The 19,612-nt window shown below is 35.2% G+C and overlaps 1 protein-coding gene across 1 annotated transcript in view; it reads right to left on the bottom strand.

Moving 5' to 3' along the window:
* Positions 1 to 293: 293 nt before the first annotated feature.
* LOC132725934 (abnormal spindle-like microcephaly-associated protein homolog) overlaps positions 294 to 19,612 on the bottom strand; it is a 33,293-nt gene continuing 13,974 nt past the window's right edge. Inside the window, exons 11-23 of the mRNA XM_060711151.1 lie at positions 19,371 to 19,559; positions 16,332 to 16,444; positions 15,567 to 15,765; positions 14,830 to 14,903; positions 14,114 to 14,314; positions 13,316 to 13,510; positions 10,813 to 12,809; positions 8,220 to 10,512; positions 7,454 to 7,645; positions 4,191 to 4,383; positions 3,534 to 3,682; positions 2,734 to 2,883; positions 294 to 2,004 (exon numbers count right to left, since the gene is read on the bottom strand). Of these exons, the coding sequence (XP_060567134.1) occupies positions 1,729 to 2,004; positions 2,734 to 2,883; positions 3,534 to 3,682; positions 4,191 to 4,383; positions 7,454 to 7,645; positions 8,220 to 10,512; positions 10,813 to 12,809; positions 13,316 to 13,510; positions 14,114 to 14,314; positions 14,830 to 14,903; positions 15,567 to 15,765; positions 16,332 to 16,444; positions 19,371 to 19,559 (6,221 nt within the window). The 3' untranslated portion in view covers positions 294 to 1,728. The remainder of the gene's footprint in view (positions 2,005 to 2,733; positions 2,884 to 3,533; positions 3,683 to 4,190; positions 4,384 to 7,453; positions 7,646 to 8,219; positions 10,513 to 10,812; positions 12,810 to 13,315; positions 13,511 to 14,113; positions 14,315 to 14,829; positions 14,904 to 15,566; positions 15,766 to 16,331; positions 16,445 to 19,370; positions 19,560 to 19,612) is intronic.

Below are 19,612 nucleotides of genomic sequence, written 5' to 3'. Positions count from 1 at the left end.
GTATCCTACTAAACAATGTAAAATGACCTCTTCATTTCTTACCACCATTTTTTTTATATTTGAACTTTGAAAATAAAAACAAGGCCATATGGGGCTTGGTATGCGTTCGATATATATATTTTGAACTCTGGAAATGAAATCTAGGTTCTAGTTATAAGATTGGATACAATTAATGATTTCTGTTGGAACTTCATATGGTGAAGGAAAATGCTGGAAGTTAATTGGTTACAATTTTTAAAGTGTAAAGCAAATTTTACTATCTCAACAAAAAACATACAAGTAAAAACGGAGCATTCAATAGTATTTATCAATTTTATTTTTTAAGTTCCATATAAAAGTTAATTTTGAATAACAGTATTACAGAATACAATGGTAAAGACATGTGTCAATACAATTTAAAAATTAAACATTCTTATAGTAGTGTGATTGATACGACAGAAGATATAGATGCAGAGTATAGGAACGTATTTAAAGCTACAAGTGTTTAAAGAAGGTAGAGTACACAAGCTAGTATGGAGACAGTTAGGAGTACAAGCTATAGGTAATTCTGCTGAAGTGTTGGTCGGTATAAAGCCGAGTCTGGTCACCCTGCACAAATGTTCAGGTTGTCCAACCCGACTGTATACTCGTGACACAGGTCTATACTTATCACTTGTATTTATAAATGGTTACATTTACCTTAATAGGTAAATGAAATGAAAATAAAAACAATAAACATTCTATCTTGCTATTTTTCAGTTTTTAAGACCTGAAATTTCTATCTGGTATTTCTATTATTTTTTTTCTTTTCATTTTCATTCAAAAGTCTTTCCTATAAAACATCTTGTCACTTACCGTAAATACGAACAATTTATTTCCATCTAGCATGATTACATTAAAAAAGATACTTACAATCTAAAATAGATAAAAAAGTAAACAATGAAAGTGATAGGCGAGAAAAGAAACACAAGAAGAGAGAAAACATTGACACAACATTCAGTCCTGTTTTATCAAACTTTGACTAAAGAAGTAATAAAAATCTACATACAATTTTTAAAAAACATTGCAGATTAAAAAATATTTTACCTGAATGAAAAAACATGTACATTCATTAATTTCATTCATAACATCAAAGTGCTTTTTTTATTACAAACATATGAGTTGGCAGGAAATTTCTTAAGTTATTCACAAACTATTTTCTTTACTGTATATAAATACCATGCCAGAATAACAAATGATTTTAGTCCAATGACATGGTTTCTCAACCAAGCCAAAAATTCACATTATATTCACAACAAATTTATTAGATTAATTACTAAAAGTTGATTTTTGTTTTAGAAAATTAGTGTGCCAGCTATCCAGACAGTAAATTATTATTCAGCTTACAGCACTTATCTATAGGTTTTGCTTAGGAGTCCATTCAAAAGTCTTTCCTATAAATTTTAAATTAATTATACAAAAATTGATTTGAAGTCAGTCTATAAGCTACTTCTAAAGAACTTCAAATAAACATATATAAAATAGAAAAACCCAAACAATTCCTAAACACAGATATTTTACCCTTCAGACTGTGATTATTTTCCCCATATGTAAACAACAGTCAAGGAGTAAATCTACAGATCTATGTGTTGTGGAAGTAAGAAAATTTGATGACCTAAGTTTTAAATAATGACTAATATACGGTGCGGGTCTTGCTGATTAAACTGAGCATTTTATTGCTAAACCTGTAATAAAAAGCACCAGCACTGCTCATCTTGTGTTTGGTTTAATTCCAAGATTTCCCAGAACAAAGTTAATCGCTTTAAGCGGGTTTTCAATGTCATTCATCTTGTCCTTATGAAGGGCCCAGTCTGGATTGATTTTATGTTTCTTCACCGGGGCACTGATTAAAAATGTAGCGTTGAGCGAGCTAGCGTTCATTCGTGCACGTGTTACTCTTTGGTTCTCCTCCAGTTTGTGTTTACGTGCAGTAAGAGACTGTATACTTGTTAGTTTCTCCACAAGCTTCTTGTCCGCAAGGATGCTCTGATAATAAAAAATGAGTTCATAAAATAAAATGAAGAGCCAAATATATTGTATCACATCAATGTATAATCTATTAAATACATGTACAATTTCATCTGGTTATGCTGTGTTTTGATTAAAAATACACAAACACTCACACACAAACCTCACAAATTGTTTTCTGGTTTTTATATACAGATATTATACACAAAAATCACCAACTTTTTCTTAATAGGTAGTTTATTATATAGTTGTAAGACCTGATATTTCCCAACCTAAAATTAATGTAATCAAGAACTTTCTGAAAAGTCAGTTGATTTCACTTTTCTTATAACTTTCATATGAAAAAACATGGTTGTGACCCGAGTTGGACTCATACCCCACAATCCATGGGATGGAAGGCCACCACAGACTTCTTTTTAAAAAATATAGTCAAACCTGAGAACAAAGGTCATCCATGAAGAGACTGAACATGGTCTCTATAGACAAGTGGTCTTTATTTGGAGGTTGTCCAGTTCTATTCAATCAATTAAGGGTTGGCGATGAGTGGCCTTTATTTACAAGGTGATCTTTATTCACAGGTGGTCTTAAACATCAGTTTAACTGCACATATTTTTTCATTAATCACACACCTTTAAGAATATGCATTCTGAAGATTATGTTATCAAATACAAGCATTTTTTTTTTTAAATAATATATTTCAAATCAATTATCAGTACTGTATACATGTACATGTAATAATTAACATACTGTTTTACAAGGCGTGTCCAGGGCTAGAATACCAAGGAGGGTACAGATTTTGTTAAAGACAGGCGGTTTCTCTCTGTAGATCTGCATCAAGTTCACAAGTATGTCAACACCTTTCTCTGCCTCGTACACTGCTCCCCGCGTCTTTTCATACTGTAAATATTATCACAATCATTATTTTTAATTGACTAAGTGAATAACTTCCTTTCTATAACACTCTAATAATTGTGAAAAACTTAAACTATATACATGGCTGTTAAAATATAAAGACAAGAGCACCACATTAATACCCTAAATGCTCCTCTGTTAAAATAACCATTTTTGAAAAAATTTAAGTTTAAAGAGGCAGAACCCCAAAAATATAGCTTTCAGAATTATGCCTCTTGCCTAGAAACTGCACATGTCAAAATGTAAGTGTACCAAGTTTCAGATTGATAACTTTTAACATGTTTGAATAATGAGCTATTGTGAAAACAAAGAAATTGATTTTTTTTTTACAAAGATTAAGTACTTAGGATCTACTTAAAATCTGCAAATGATAGTACAGAAATAAATTGAAAATCAATAGTTATTGCAATTCTTAGCCCGATTTGAGATGCAACACTTTTCATTTTGGGTCCTTTTGCACAATAAGAATGATACTTTTGGAAAAACCAGGTCAGGTAATGATCTGAAAATTTGCACACAAGTTATTGGTTCAGATCTACATCAAATGGCGCACTAATCTCAGAAAATCATTTCCAGTCCCGTAATGTCAAAAAACCTCAGTGTAGTCCCTTTAACAAAAAGAAGGTATAAATTACCTTGGCGAGATTTGTAAGAATGCTGATCGTGCACTTTATAATATCCATATGAGGCAGACTTCTGTTACAGCTCTCTACTAGTCTATACAACACGGGTATAGCCTCAACCATACGCTCACAACATATCCATGATAAACGACTTGCCACATCTGCAGAATGATAGAATAACATCGTATAACAACATTATTATCTGGATGGAAAAGAACCAGATGATGTCAAAAATTAGCCACATCCTGAACTTTGACCTTGAAGAATAAGGTGACACAGGTGTCAAGGTCATATTTCAATATGCAAAAGAAAGGTTAGAAATATGCAAAACTAAACATTGTAAACAAATGTAATGTAATTTTGTTCTGAATATTTTACAAATTTTGTAAATTTGATTTAAGAACTGACTTTTTCTTCAGCAAAAAATTCTCTTTAAGTTTGTTTTGTTTCAATGAATAAATTTAATGAACTCCAAGAAAAGCTTCTTAAACAGATTAAACTTGCTCAATTAGTTGAATAGTAATAGCTTTTACAGAATAAACCACCAGATCATATTGTATTTTGAACAACTAAAATTGGGAATTTCTAACACTTTTGTCAAGTGGGAAAAGACCTTTAATCGATAGGCCTCTATTTTTTAGGTAAGACACTACAGTAAGATAGATATACCTAAATGCTGGAGAGCGTCCATCACTTGAGATAACAATTTATATCGGAGGAGGAAGTCAAGTGCCGATGATGTTCTGTTACCAAGCTTCTTCTCCTCTGTAACCGAGGCAGCCGTCTCCTGGACACGTTTCCGTAGCAACGTCAGCCTCCTACTTTTGATAGTCTTTCGTTTGTAGTACCCTCTCCATAAAGACTGAATAAGAATTTTTAAGAAAAAATAATATCAGATATTTGTATTCTGATAGGTTATTAATAACCTCATGAAAAAGGTCCATTTTAAAGGGAGGTATATCCAACACTTGCTGACAAAATAAGTTTCCAGTTAAAAAACAACAAACCTTCAAATGAATGGCTTGATGTGCAGCTTAAGATTAACTTAAAAGACTGACTTGCAAGCAATTGAATTTGAAATGATAACAAAACAGCGACTAAAATCAGATACAAGAAGCGCCGCAATGCGACGAAAACCAGGTTTTCAACGACCAAGTTTTGATGTGACAGCAATCAATAGGTCAAAGTGCTCTGAAGTTAATAAGTAGATATTGAAAATTCTATTGTAAGCAAATTACCTTGACCTTGCTCCCAGATATATAAGTGGCAATCCAAAGCTGCCACTCAGCAAGTTCGGTGTCAAAAGGTCAAAGCAAACTCAAGTTATAACATGAAAACTAAATGCATTAACCTTGATCACAGACACCTGGGTAGCAATCCCAAGCTGCCTCTTGATATAAGCTACCCATTCATCAAGTTTGGTGTCAATAGGCCAAAGCAAACTCAAGTTATTGAGCAGAAACTGAATTTCTATTTTTAGTAACAGTGACCTTGACCTTGATCACAGACACCTGGGTAGCAATCCCAAGCTGCCTCTTGATATGACCTATCCATACACCAAGTTTGGTGTCAATAGGCCAAAGCAATCTCAAGTTATTGAGCGGAAACTGAATTTCTATTTTTAGTAACAGTGACCTTGACCTTGATCACAGACACCTGGGTAGCAATCCCAAGCTGCCTCTTGATATAACCTATCCATACACCAAGTTTGGTGTCAATAGGCCAAAGCAAACTAGAACTATCAATAAATGTGATTAATACCCCCACAATACTGCTTCGGAAATGAGGATGTTACTAGTAACAGAATATCTTTTAAAAGAATTGAAATATAGAGTTATGGTTGTGGGCAATTAAAGATAGTTGTGGTTCTTGTATATTGCATTTCCTTTCAATGTGGTTGGCCATTGATGAAGTTTTATTGAATTACTCTGTAATAAGTCCAGAAAGACAAAGAAAAGGAACAAAGGGCAATAACTCTATAAATACTGAAGATGGAGTTATAGTTCTTGTGCACTGCACTTCCTCTTATTGTGCTTGACCATTGTATGAAGTTGTTTTGAATTTCAACCAGTACGTTTAAAGTTATGCTCCAGACAAGGAAAAGTATCAAAGGGCAGTAACTCTGTATTTTGTCGAAATGGAGTTATGGCTCTTATGCACTGCACTTCCTTTTAATGTCCTTGACAACTGTATGAAGTTGTATTGAATTCCAAACAGTAGTTTTCAAGTTATGCTCTGGACAAAGAAAAGTAACAAAGGGCAATAACTCTGTAATTTGTCAAGATGGAGTTATGGTTCTTGTGCACTGCACTTCCTCTCAATGTGCTTGACCATTGTATGAAGTTATATTGAATTCCAACCATTAGTCTTCAAGTTATGCTCCGGACAAAAAAAAGCAATGGAAAAGTAACAAAGGGCAATAACTCTGTAATTAGTCAAGATGGAGTTATGGTTCTTGTGCACTGCACTTCCTCTCAATGTGCTTGACCATTGTATGAAGCTATAATGAATTCCAACAATTAGTCTTCAAGTTATACTCCGGACAAAAGAAAGCAATGGAAAAGTAACAAAGGGCAATAACTCTGTAATTACTTTAGATACAGTTATGGTTCTTATGCACTGCACTTCCCCTTACTGTGTTTGACAATTGTATGAAGTTGTTTTGAATTCCAACCAGTAATTTTCAAGTTATGCCCCGGACAAGGAAAAGTAACAAAGGGCAATAACTCTGTAATTAGTCAAAATAGAGTTATGGTTCTTGTGCACTGCACTTCCTCTCAATGTGCTTGACCATTGTATGTAGTTATATTGAATTCCAACCATTAGTCTTCAAGTTATGGTCCGCACAAAAGAAAGCAATGGAAAAGTAACAAAGGGCAATAACTCTGTAATTACTTTAGATAGAGTTATGGTTCTTGTGCACTGCACTTCCCCTTATTGTGTTTGACAATTGTATGAAGTTGTTTTGAATTCCAACCAGTAGTGTTCAAGTTTTGCCCCGGACAAGGAAAAGTAACAAAGGGCAGTAACTCTGTAATTAGTCAAAATAGAGTTATGGTTCTTGTGCACTGCACTTCCTCTCAATGTGCTTGACCATTGTATGTAGTTATATTGAATTCCAACCATTAGTCTTCAAGTTATGGTCCGGACAAAAGAAAGCAATGGAAAAGTAACAAAGGGCAATAACTCTGTAATTACTTTAGATAGAGTTATGGTTCTTGTGCACTGCACTTCCCCTTATTGTGTTTGACAATTGTATGAAGTTGTTTTGAATTCCCACCAGTAGTTTTCAAGTTATGCCCCGGACAAGGAAAAGTAACAAAGGGCAATAACTCTGTAATTAGTCAAGATAGAGTTATGGTTCTTGTGCACTGCACTTCCTCTCAATGTGCTTGACCATTGTATGTAGTTATATTGAATTCCAACCATTAGTCTTCAAGTTATGGTCCGGACAAGGAAAATGCAACGGACGTCTGGACCGACCGACCGACCACTGGGTGACTCCTATATACCCCCCCAAACTTCGTTTTTGGGGGTATAACAAGTTATTGAGCGGAAACTGAATTTCTATTTTTAGTAACAGTGACCTTGACCTTGATCACAGACACCTGGGTAGCAATCCCAAGCTGCCTCTTGATATAACCTATCCATACACCAAGTTTGGTGTCAATAGGCCAAAGCAAACTCAAGTTATTGAGCGGAAACTGAATTTCTATTTTTAGTAACAGTGACCTTGACCTTGATCACAGACACCTGGGTAGCAATCCCAAGCTGCCTCTTGATATAAGCTACCTACACACCTAGTTTGGTGTCAATAGGCCAAAGCAAACTAAAGTTATTGAGTGGAAACCAAAAGTTGACGCCCGCCCGTCCGCCGACTTCGGCATTACAATAACCCGGTTTTCGTTGAAAACCTGGTTAAAAAACTGTACCTGGATTTTGACTGCTGCCCTATTTTGTTTTCTTGTCACGGCATCCCCTAGCCAATGTCTTGCTGCCCTCTGTATCACTCTAGCAGCCCTGTCACGTCTAGCAAGCCAGGTTCGAATATGTGACTGTATACGAATAACAAACTTTCTCTCTCGAAGGTAATGAAGTCTCTGTAATTTACTCCTCATCCAGCGCTAAAAATAGAAATGATCCGACTCAATTCTACATAAAATAATTAGATAGTCTGGACTTACTCTTATCCATTATGAAATTTATTTGAAAAAAAAAAATTCCTGTAATTCATGGACGAAATAACACACTGGTAAGTCACAATGACAAGAACATTTAGTACAGTAAAGGGTTAATTCCTATTAAATTATTTAAGGAGTAAATGCACTAAGGTGACGATTTTTAGAAAGAGTATCATTTTCCTTTGTTGAAGGGAACAGTGAAGTTAGGCAAAATAATTACTAGATTTTCAACCCAAAATTTACATTTTGTTCAAGTAAGACACACTTTATATTGGAAAAATTAATGTACTAAAGTTATAATATATAACTGGTCAACACCATTGCCACAAAACTTTAGAGCGTTAATTAAAAAATCTTTACCACAGTCTTTCAGTCTGAGATTCTATACCTATGGCTACTTGATTTTTATATTTTGATATTGAAATCTCTTTAACTTTATCAACAGACTGTTCCTAAACCAAAGCATCAAAAATGTATTATACAAAGTCAGCAAAGAAAGACCAGAGTAATGCATTACCTGTATTAAAAGAATGCTGTGGAGTCTTTCCTTAGCAACTTTCATGATTTTGTAATTCTTATAGCAACGCTGAATAACCATGGCAGCCATATTTGCTCTCATAACTTCTGTGACCCGAGTCAAATACATCTGTCTATGCTTTAGTTTTTCTTCTTTCAGGGCCGTCAATTGTCTTCTTGCCTGTAGAGCTCGGAATCCGGATTGTAATGTAACAGCGGCATTGAGCAGACGTCTCTCGTTCTTCAAATTTTGTAGAACTTTCTTTGCTCTCCAGACTCTCACTGCAGACTGTATTGTAACAGATGCTGATTTCATCTGATCATACTTCCGTTGACATTTCAAGGCTCGGAAACCGGACTGTATTTTAATAGTAGATTCTTTTAGCTTGAGATAAGACTGCCTCTCCCGTTGCCCACAACACTTGGCCCTGTATTTACTTTGACATGTCATAACTGCACTCTTTAAACTTTGGAATCTCTGTACAGCAATGTGCCTTCTAAAACAAGTTTGGATTCTGACTGCAGCTGTGTTCTTTCTTGAGGCCATTGTTTCAAGATAAAATTTACGCATAATGTACATTTTGGCATACGCTTGGATAGTTATCACAGCACCCTTTTGTAGCAGGAAATTCCGTCTGGCAACATTCGTCAACATTACCCCTCGGAACCAATTCTGAACAGTGACAGCGGCTTTTCTCTGTATCTGGTACTTTTTTCTTGCAGCATACATTCTATAAGTTGCTTGTATCTTTATAATAGAAGTCTTCATTTTCAAGAACTTACGGCGATAGCTCCATGTTTTGACCGCAGCCTGTAACTGGATGATGGCTTTTCTAGAGGACTGGTATTCTTCTTGTATATTTCTTTTCATACGAACGGCCCTGTAGTGTTTCTGGAACACAGATGCAGCATTTTTCAGTTCTAGGTACTGCTTTCGTTGACAATAACCTCTGAATGCGGACTGTATAACAATGGCCGATTTCAATTCCAGTTTCTTCTCCATTCTTACCTGATGACCTCTGAAGTATGCCTGGATAGTAATGGCTGCTCCCTTAGCGATAAGAAATTGTCGTCTGCATAATTGCGCTTCAGTATTAGCCCGGTAGAACTTTTGTATGATTATCGAGGCGGCAATCATTCTCTTATATTTCTTCTGTTGGATATATCCCCTAATTCTTGACTGAATTAAAATTGCTGCAGCTTTATACATGGCAAATCTACTTCTTTCTTGTTTCATTCTAACCATGGACTGTACAACAACAGCTGCATGCTTCAGTTTTAGGAAACTGCTTCTTTGTTTCCGTGACAACAGAGTTTTTCTAATCCTCTTTTGTATCATGACTACAGCAGAGTACATTTTCCTGTACCGTTGTTGTTTGAGATATCCCCTAACAACCGACTGTAACTTAACTACTCTACTGCACGTCTTTCTGTACCGTTGCCGTTGTACGTAGCCCTTGAATGCAGCCTGAATGGTTATGGCTGCATTTTTAGATTTCAAATACTGCCCATGAACTTTTCTAGTAAGCTGTCTTAATCTGTATTTTCTCTGACAAAATAAAGTGGCTTTCTTTAATTCTTGAAACTGCTTGCACTGTGCGAATCCTCTGTAAATAGCTTGAATCTTAACAGCAGAGGCATTTCTTTCTTTCATTGTTTTTCTGACCTTGTGACCACTGAAAGCAGCCTGAAGTGTCATTGCAGCACCTTTACACACCAGAAATTGTCGTCTGCAAATGTCTCCCTCAACCTTAGCATGGTAATACTTTTCTATTGTTTTAACAGCAGACTTTAATTTATTGTATTTGTTTTGTTGGATAATTTTTCTAACAGCAGATTGAATCAACACCACTGACCTCTTTATTTTCAGATAAGAATTCCTTTCTACCTTCATTCTCCATGCACTCTGAAGTACAACTGCTGCCTGTTTCATTTGGATGAAATCTGACCTTTGTTGCCTAGCAACCAATGTTTCTCTCAATCTTCTTTGAATAGTTATAGCTGACTGTCTTAATTTCTGAAAATGTTTTCTTTGAACATGTCCTCTGAAAGCTGTTTGAATCTTTGCAGCAGATATACATCTAACTTTCATTGCTTTTCTGACCTTGTGACCTTTAAAAGCTGCCTGAAGGGTCATTGCTGCACCTTTACACACCAGAAATTGCCGTCTGCAAATTTCTCCCTCCACCTTAGCATGGTAATACTTTTCAATAGTTTTAACAGCATACTTTATCTTCTTGTACTGGTTTTGTTGGATCATTTTTCTAACAGTAGATTGGATCAACACAACAGACCTCCTCAATGTGCTCTGAAGTACAACTGCTGCCTGTTTCATTTGGATGAAATCTGACCTTTGTTGCCTAGCAACTAATGTTTCTCTAAATCTTCTTTGAATAGTAACAGTTGATTTTCTTAATTTCTGAAATTGTTTTCTTTGAACATGTCCTCTGAAAACTGCTTGAATCTTTGTAGCAGATATACATCTAACTTTCATTGCTTTTCTGACCTTGCGACCTCTAAAAGCTGCCTGAAGGGTCATTTACTGGTTTTGTTGGATCATTTTTCTAACAGTAGATTGGATCAACACAACAGACCTCCTCATTTTAAGGTAACAATTTCTCTCTTTATACATTCTCCATGTACTCTGAAGGACAATTGCTGCCTGTTTCATTTGAATGAAATTTGACCTTTGTTGCTTAGCAACCAATGTTTCTCTAAACCTTCTTTGAATAGTTATAGTTGATTGTCTTAATTTCAGGAATAGTTTTCTTTGAACATGTCCTCTGAAAGCTGTTTGAATCTTTGCAGCAGATATACATCTTATTTTCATTGCTTTTCTGACCTTGTGACCTCTAAAAGCTGCCTGAAGGGTCATTGCTGCACCTTTGTTGATAAGAAATTGACGTCTGCAAATTTCTCCCTCCACCTTTGCATGGTAATACTTTTCTATAGTTTTGACAGCAGATTTCATCTTTTTGTACTGGTTTTGTTGGATCATTTTTCTTACAGAAGATTGAATCAATACTGCAGACCTCCTCATTTTCAGATAGCAATTTCTCTCTTTATACATTCTCCATGTGCTCTGAAGGACAACTGCTGCCCGTTTCATTTGAATGAACTTTGACCTTTGTTGCTTAGCAACCAATGTCTCTCTAAACCTTCTCTGAATGAATATGGTGGATTCTTTCAGTTTCCTATACTGCTGCCTTTGAATATATCCCCTAACAGAAGCCTGAATTTTAATTGCACTCACTTTCCTTACATTCATTTCTTTTCTGACCTTATGACCTCTAAAAGCTGCTTGAAGGGTCATTACTGCACCTTTGCTCACAAGAAATTGACGTCTGCAAATATCTCCCTCCACCTTAGCATGATAATACTTTTCTATTGTTTTAACAGCAGACTTAATTTTGTTGTACCTGTTTTGTTGGATCATTTTTCTTACAGCCGATTGGATCAGTACAACAGAAGATTTCAATCTTGAGTAATTTTTTCTTTCCTTGTTCATTCTCCATTTACTTTGTAGCACTATTACAGCTTGACGCATTTTTATGAACTCTGACCTTTGTTGCCTAGCAACCACCGCTTGTCTGTATCTCCTCTGTAAAAGGATTGTAGCCTGTCTCAGGTTCTGGTATTTCTTATATTGTAGATGCCCTCTCACAAATGCCTGGGCTGAAACAACTTGGTGCCTTGCCTTCTTGTACTGCCTACGACAAATCATACCCCTGACCCCTGCTTGTAAGGTAATGGTCGCACCTACTGTTATAAGATATTCCCGTCTACATTCAACACCCAGTAGATGAGCTCTGTAAAATCTCTGAAGAGTAACTACTGACGATTTCATTCTTTGGAATTTTTGTCTCTGGATAAGCATTCTTGTATATGCTTGCAACCTTTGGGTACTTGAAATTATCAGTAAATATTTCCTTCTTTGTACTAACATTCTTCTCCTAGACTGCATGGCTAACGCAGCTTGTTTAAGCTCTAAAAATGTCTGTCTCTGTTTTCTGCTCTCCAGATAGGTTCTAAAAATTCTCTGTATCAACAACACAGCAGATTTACATTTTTCAAATTTTCGCCTTTGCGAAGAGCCTCTAAATGCAGCTTGAATGCATACCACATTTTCTCTTAGTTTCTGGTAATGTTTTTTCGCTAACCAGCGCCTCACACATGCCTGAATAGTAACAGAAGCTCTTACTAGCCTCTCATGTTTCAATGTAAGATGTCTTCGCCACCATTTCTGTATAACTATACAAGCTTTTTTCGTACTGCTATAGATACAGTGCTGTTTTCTCATCGCAACACATGCTCTATATCTACGTTGTATGATACTGGCTGCTGCAGTTTGTTTATGGAGCAGTTTTCTTGCCAGGAATGATCTAATGCAGGCCTGTATTTTGACTGCTGCACAGTGCATTTTGCTGACCTGTTGGCGAGCCAAATGTCCTCGGAAGACGCGCTGTATGTTGGTGGCAGCTGTTTGACGTGTTCGTCTATAGAGGTACCCTCTACAATAAGCTTGAACCTGAACCACAGCTGCTTTCGTCACTAAATACCTTCTCCTGTGTAAATACTGCTTAACTGCATTCTGAAATATTTTAAAGAAAGTCTTTTTATCATAGCTCTTTTACCAATTTTCTTGCGATTGTGTAATTTCTTAGACGGCAAGTAGTGTCTACATAACTAAGCTAAATGTGATTTAAATTATTTGCTGCATTTCATTTAACATAGGACAATGTATCACAGCTAACAATTAAAATTGTCATTACACACCAAATTAATGAAGACATAATTACAGTAAAATTACAAGATTTTCAATGTTGTTTTAGACTTTTGAGCTCAAATATTGACAATGACCTTGGAGGTACAGAGATAAGACCTTCGTGTAACAGCAACAGAAGACATAATATGAACAAGTGCCAATTTCTTCTAACATGCCAGTCGTCATTTGTACATTGCACATTAAGATGGACAAAAAAAAGGAACAAAAGATGACAGATGGCTTTTCACATGCTGAATACAGATGAGGATCTAATTGTTTCCAGAGATAGGGGCATTATAATTATCACATCATAATAATAGAAGTCATAATACCTGAACAATGTTGACAGCATGCATGTGTTTTTGCAGAAGTATGTCCCGACGCAATTTACGAGCCTCGGACCTGGCACGGTGTCCCCGCCATACCCTCTGTATAGTGAGTGCGGCAGATTGCCGGTGCTCCTCTCTCCTACGCTGGAGGAATTGTTTTACAGCACGCTGTATCACAACAATAGCCTTACCCTTCACCTATAATGATACAAATTATGTTGGGTAAATCTTGAGTCTTTTATTTTTTCACACTTTACCAAATACTTTCCATATCTATAGTAAACAAACATATACAGTTCTATAATTAAACATAGCAAGAGCAAGTTACTTTACATATTTCTCTATGATTTATTTCAAAATTTTAAGTTTTTCAACTAATATTCTTATAACATTTTTTCATATGTTAATACCAAAACACAGTCTCTCCATTCTGACCTGGTGGCCAAAGTCACAAAAAATGCAAATACAGTATAATTAAAAAATCAACAACATGAAAATAATGAACAGCAGCACTGCATGCAGTAAAATTTTAAAAAGGGGCAAAACTCCAAAAATATTGCTTTCAGAAATATGCCCCTTGGCCAACAACTTCACCTTATCATGATAAGCAAGTTGTCCAAGTTTCATGTTGATAACTTTATTAAATATTAATATAATGGGCTATATTCAATTTTTTGCATGAAGACCATGATGCCCTGCAGGGATCATAAGTGATAACAGCTCGACTTTTTCTTCAATTCAAACATGCTTGTAAAAAAGTTAAAGATACATCAATTCTATCAAGTTTTTAAGTTGATGTACCTCATACAAAGCTTGTATTTTCCTCAACCTATGTGCTCTCCAGGCATGCTGTATAACTCGTGCTGCACGTGACTCGTGACGGATATCCAGTAATCGTGCGCACAGATACATAAGGTATGTGACCACTACTTTCTCATCAGGTATAGTATTAGACATGTCTGACCAGCGTAACATCAGAGGAATGCCACCTAACTCCTTCACCTGCAAGAAAACATATCAAAATTACTAAATCATTATCAGACAAAGTTGGACAGAAGGAAAACCAGAATGGGATAAGGAGCCATTTGTTTTGTTATTTTCTTTTGTTTAATACAGCCACTGGCTCCAATTCTATTGTTACAGAATAATTTCTATTGTTCTGTTTACATTTAGATGGCCCCCTATTCAGTAGTGCGGATGGATGGACACTGCAAAAACTATATGCCTCCAAATATGTTGGGTGAAAGGGGTTGATAAAAACATTTCATTTAAGAATTAAATCCCATTCATTCTATTTTATTTGTAAATGAAAGTTTTACTTAAATTTAGCTGAATTAAGTCAAAATAATCACAGCTCTGAATAATGATAAAATATTTCAAATACAGTAAACTCAGCTTGTAGAGATATACCCTAGAGGCAACCAATTTGAAAACAAGGATCGGGGCCACCGCAACAGCTTCGTTATAAGCTGTATATATCAAAATAAGTGGAGTTAACTGTATTTTGGTAAACATACCTTCTCTGAAAGTTTTTTGAAATTCTCCTTTTCATTGGCTAGCAGTTTTTCATATACAGCTGGATCAACTGTATCTATAATTATAAAATACAATAACAAAATATTGTTTAACATATGACTATCAAGTTTTTTTTAACATGACCATTAAATAAAATACCATACAGTAAAATCTTACATGTTCATCATTAAGAAATCCTTAAACAGACTACTCTATCTTTATCAAGACATTTAAGGATGATTGTGAAACAAGTTTTGACACATTGTGACAATCAACACTTTGTCTGGTCTAACCAGAACTTATGTCACAAAACCAACATAAGAACTATTTACAATGAAAATAATCCTTTTTTGTTATTGAAGAGCCTATAGTGTAACTCTAATACATAGCTACTATGTCTGTATAACGCAAATGAAGTCATGTCAAAATATATGCAAAGCTGTGCAATATCGTTTTTATGGAGTCACAAAAGCAGCACAGGTATGTGATAAATCTAGACATCCGGATAACATATTGACCTTTTACCATTCTAAATTTGCATAATGGACTTGTTCACCTTTGATTTGGTACTATTCATTTTAAATTTGAAGAAATTTGGTAACAAAAAATATCCTTAAAACTAAAGCTGCCAACAGTAGAGTGCTATGTCTGACTATGTGAATATGCAGGCTGACCAGGCTCCATACTTGTAGCATAAGCAAATAATAATTGCCGCTATCATTCAAAGGGTTTAACCAACCTCCAAAGACAGCTGACGAGTTCACGCTATCATTCAAGCTACAGTTCATATTGCTGCGGCAATTTTTCTCCATATCCTCCATGTACGTCACAGACGTCTCATTATGTATCTCTGACAAGGGAAGTAATCTAGGATGGTAGTAGTGTAAGATGTGGCAGAGTGCTCTCCCATCTGAGAATGATACTGTGAAGTTCTCTATCTGTAAAACCAAATATTATTTCATAAAATTAGAGTTTTTACCTTCATCATGAACTCTCTTCATAAACCACTATGTAAATAATGTTTAAACTTTACCTGTAGCTCTAGATATTTATAAAATACACATTTTATCATCATGATTTCGCCTACCAACATCTTACATTATCAAAGAAAAGAAAGTCAGATTCATTTGATATCAATAAACTATTAAAGGCACATTATGCATTAGAAATCAGTAATTTTATAAATCTTTAGAAAGTTCAATTATGTGTTTAATAATTTATTACCAATAGATTTTTAGCATACTTATGTAAGATATTAAATAACTAAAGGAAGTAGCGCAGAACATACAGTAATGTGTCGTAAATGTAGCAAATTGTAAACAACGTGGTTATTTGACTTCCATACAAAATACTAAAGCATTATTTTCAAACGAATTTCAAAAGAGCAAAAGATATTTATCTATAAAGCAAATGAGTAGCTTTTTGGAAGATACTAAACATAAAAAGTTTAAGAGAAATAAAAATGATAGCTTTTTGGGGGCTGAATTGGCCTTTAAAATCCTACCTTGATATCGTAGAAGGCACATACAGCCCTACACCATTTCATCAACAAGTTAAGTCTCTCATCTTGTGTATGTAGGTCAGGTCCTTCAGATTCTCTCCTCTTACTTGTAACATCTGAATAAAACAACATCACAAAAATTATCCACTGTTGTTCTTTAGACAAGCATGGAAAGAGAACAAGGCTTCATGACAATTATCTATGTAAGATTTTAATTATGCCACCGCAGCATCTGCGATGCGGTGGCATATAGCGATTCACCTGTGTGTGTGTTTGTTTGTGTGTGTGTGTGTTATATAGATTATATAGTGAACTTAAAAAATCTTCTTGTGAAAAACCACTAGTCCAATTTCAACCAAACTTGGCAGGATTGATCCTTGGGTGAAGGGCTTCCAAAGTTGTTCAAAGAATTTCATTCCATGCAGAAATCTGGTTGCCATGGCAACCAAAAGGAATTATAAGAATAAATTAAAAAAATCTTCTTGTAAAGACCAAAAAGACCTAGAGCTTAGATATTTTGCAAAAGGCATTGTCTGGTAGACCTCTACCAAGATTGTTCAAATTATAGCCCTGGGGTCAAAATCGGCCCCGCCCCGGGGGTCATTGATTTTCACTATATGTACATATAGTAAAAACTTAAAATACCTTCTTGTAAAGACCAAAAGGCCTAGAGCTTAGATATTTTGCATAAGGCATTGTCTCGTAGACCCTTACCAAGATTGTTCAAATTATAGCCCTGGGGTCAAAATCAGCCTGCCCCGGGGTCATTGATTTTCACTATATGTACATATAGTAAAAACTTAAAACACCTTCTTGTAAAGACCCAAAAGGCCTAGAGCTTAGATATTTTGCATAAGGCATTGTATGGTAGACCTCTACCCAGATTGTTCAAATTATAGCCCTGGGGTCAAAATCTGCCCCGCCCCGGGGGTCATTGGTTTTCCTTTTATGTATATAGTAAAAACTTATAGTAAAACTTTAAAAAAAAATTCTTCTAGCAATTGACAAATGCTAAAGGTTAGATATTTTGCATGAAACACTGAGAAGTGAACTTCTAGCAAGATTGTTCAAATTATAGCCCTGGGGTCAAAATTGCCCTCGCCCCGGGGGTCATTGATTTTCAATACATACATAATAGTAAAAAAAATAAAAAAATCTTATTATCTGAAGGAACAAGGCTTAGAGCTTAAATATTTGTTAAATAATATCATCTATAGGTACTCTACCAAAGTTGTTCAAATTTTGTCTCTAGTGTCAAAATTAGCCCCGCCCCGGGGCCATAGGTTTTCCTTATATGTATATAGTAAAAACTTAAAAAATCATCTTCTCTTAATTTACAAATGCTAGAGTTAAGATATTTTACATGAAACATTGTGTAGTGAACCTCTAGCAAGATTGTTCAAATTATAGCCCTGGGGTCAAAATTGGTTCCGCCCCGGGGGTCATTGATTTTCATTATGTACATATAGTAAAAAAATAAAAAATATTTTTGTCTGAAGGAACAAGACATAGAGCTTTGATGTTTGCTATATAATATCATCTATAGGTCCTCTACCAAAGGTGTTCAAATTTTTCCCCTGGTGTCAAAATTGGCCCTGCCCGGGGGCATTGATTCTCATTATGTACACATAGTAAAAACAGAAAATAAAACAAATTTTTTCTGAATGGGAGAAAGCTACAGCTTAGATATTTGACTTGAAATGTTGTTTGGTGGACCTATATCAAGATTGTTTTGAATTGAACCCTTGGGTCCAAAATTTTGCCTTGCCCAAGGGGACAGTGACCTACTTTCTTGTCCTTTGATGTACAGCAATGAAATTTTGACCATGTGCACAGTTTTAGTTGTAAAATTGAACTTTGATATCAGGTGACCTAGATTTTGATGATGTGACCTACTTTCTTGTCCTTTGATGTACAGCTATGAAATTTGAACTATGTGCACAGATTAAGATGTAAAGTGAACTTTGATTTCAGCTGACCTAGATTTTGACAAAGTGTCTTACTGTGTTGTCCTTTGATGTCGTCATGAAATTTAGGCTGTGTGAAATATGACCCTACCACCAAATTTACTAGACTCGAGTGCATTGATATATTCCTACTCTGATCTTTTATTGAGTTAACAACAGATTTAACCACTAATCTGATAATAAGAATTAGATTATTTATAAGGTCAGGGATCTATGCATTATGACAATCTTCAAAATTGTATATAAACAAAACAAAATCTGTTCCTACACTACTATTTAGTATTGTATTAATGCGGTGGCATAGCATTTTTCTCAAATGCAATCTTGTTGAAATTAAGACCATGATTAAAAAGACAGACACACACTGTCAAATAAATTAAGTTTATAAACAGATAAAAAAAATCTCTATTATAATTATAATACCATTAAAAAGCCATATTATGCACCAAATTATGGGCCAGGCATAAATTTAGTTGTACTTAAAATGGCAATTTAACTTGGTCATGATCATTTATTTATTCATTTTATTTCCATTTCATATCATATCCCTTTTAGGGACCTACACATGTGCTTAAAGTCACCAAGGATGTGTGTTTGTTGGCAGTTTTAACCAGTTATTGCACTAGGGTGGATTGTGCAAGTCAAAAGTGAAGCTTGAATATGGTGGGAGTCATACCCATGGTCTCTGGGTTAGAAGTATGATGCTCCATCTCTACACCATTATTTTTCTAAAATTTAGGAAATTGCATACAGCTATTTAAAAAACAAGGGCTTTTTGTAGTGCAGCATGCTTGACTATTCTCAGTGCTTAATAGTAAAACAATAGCATGGATAATGAAGAATTTTCTAATTTACAAAAGGCCATAATTATGTAAAAATCCATATCAGAGTGGCGTACCATGGACAGTGACCTCTTATTAAGCTCAAAAATAAGTATGCTAAGTTTCAATCCATTCCCTTCAGTATTTTTGCAGACAGCAAGTTGCACACAAAAACTTAACCGAAGTGTGACATTGACACCTGAATGAGTACATTATCTCTCCCTTTTCTCCAAATAGTCAAACTAAAAACTCACCTGTTTGTAGGTTCACAAATTTATGAAGCTGTTTCTTGAGGCGTAAACTTCTTTCCAGTATCTGAACCTCCTCCTTGACCTGTTCCACATTAATCACCATGGCAACCTGGTAGTGAAGGATGATTGCCCATAGCAACGACAGAGTTTTCTCTCTGTGGCCGTCAACAATATCTCGAGTTGTAACAACACCTAAAATGTAATACACATTTTTTTTATGAAATACCTCCATCATCAAGCATGTA

Source organism: Ruditapes philippinarum, unplaced genomic scaffold, assembly GCF_026571515.1.
Source record: "Ruditapes philippinarum isolate M1 unplaced genomic scaffold, ASM2657151v2 ctg326_1_1_1_1, whole genome shotgun sequence".
Classification (NCBI taxonomy): Eukaryota; Metazoa; Mollusca; class Bivalvia; order Venerida; family Veneridae; genus Ruditapes; species Ruditapes philippinarum.
This window is presented reverse-complemented; position numbering and strand designations above follow the sequence as displayed.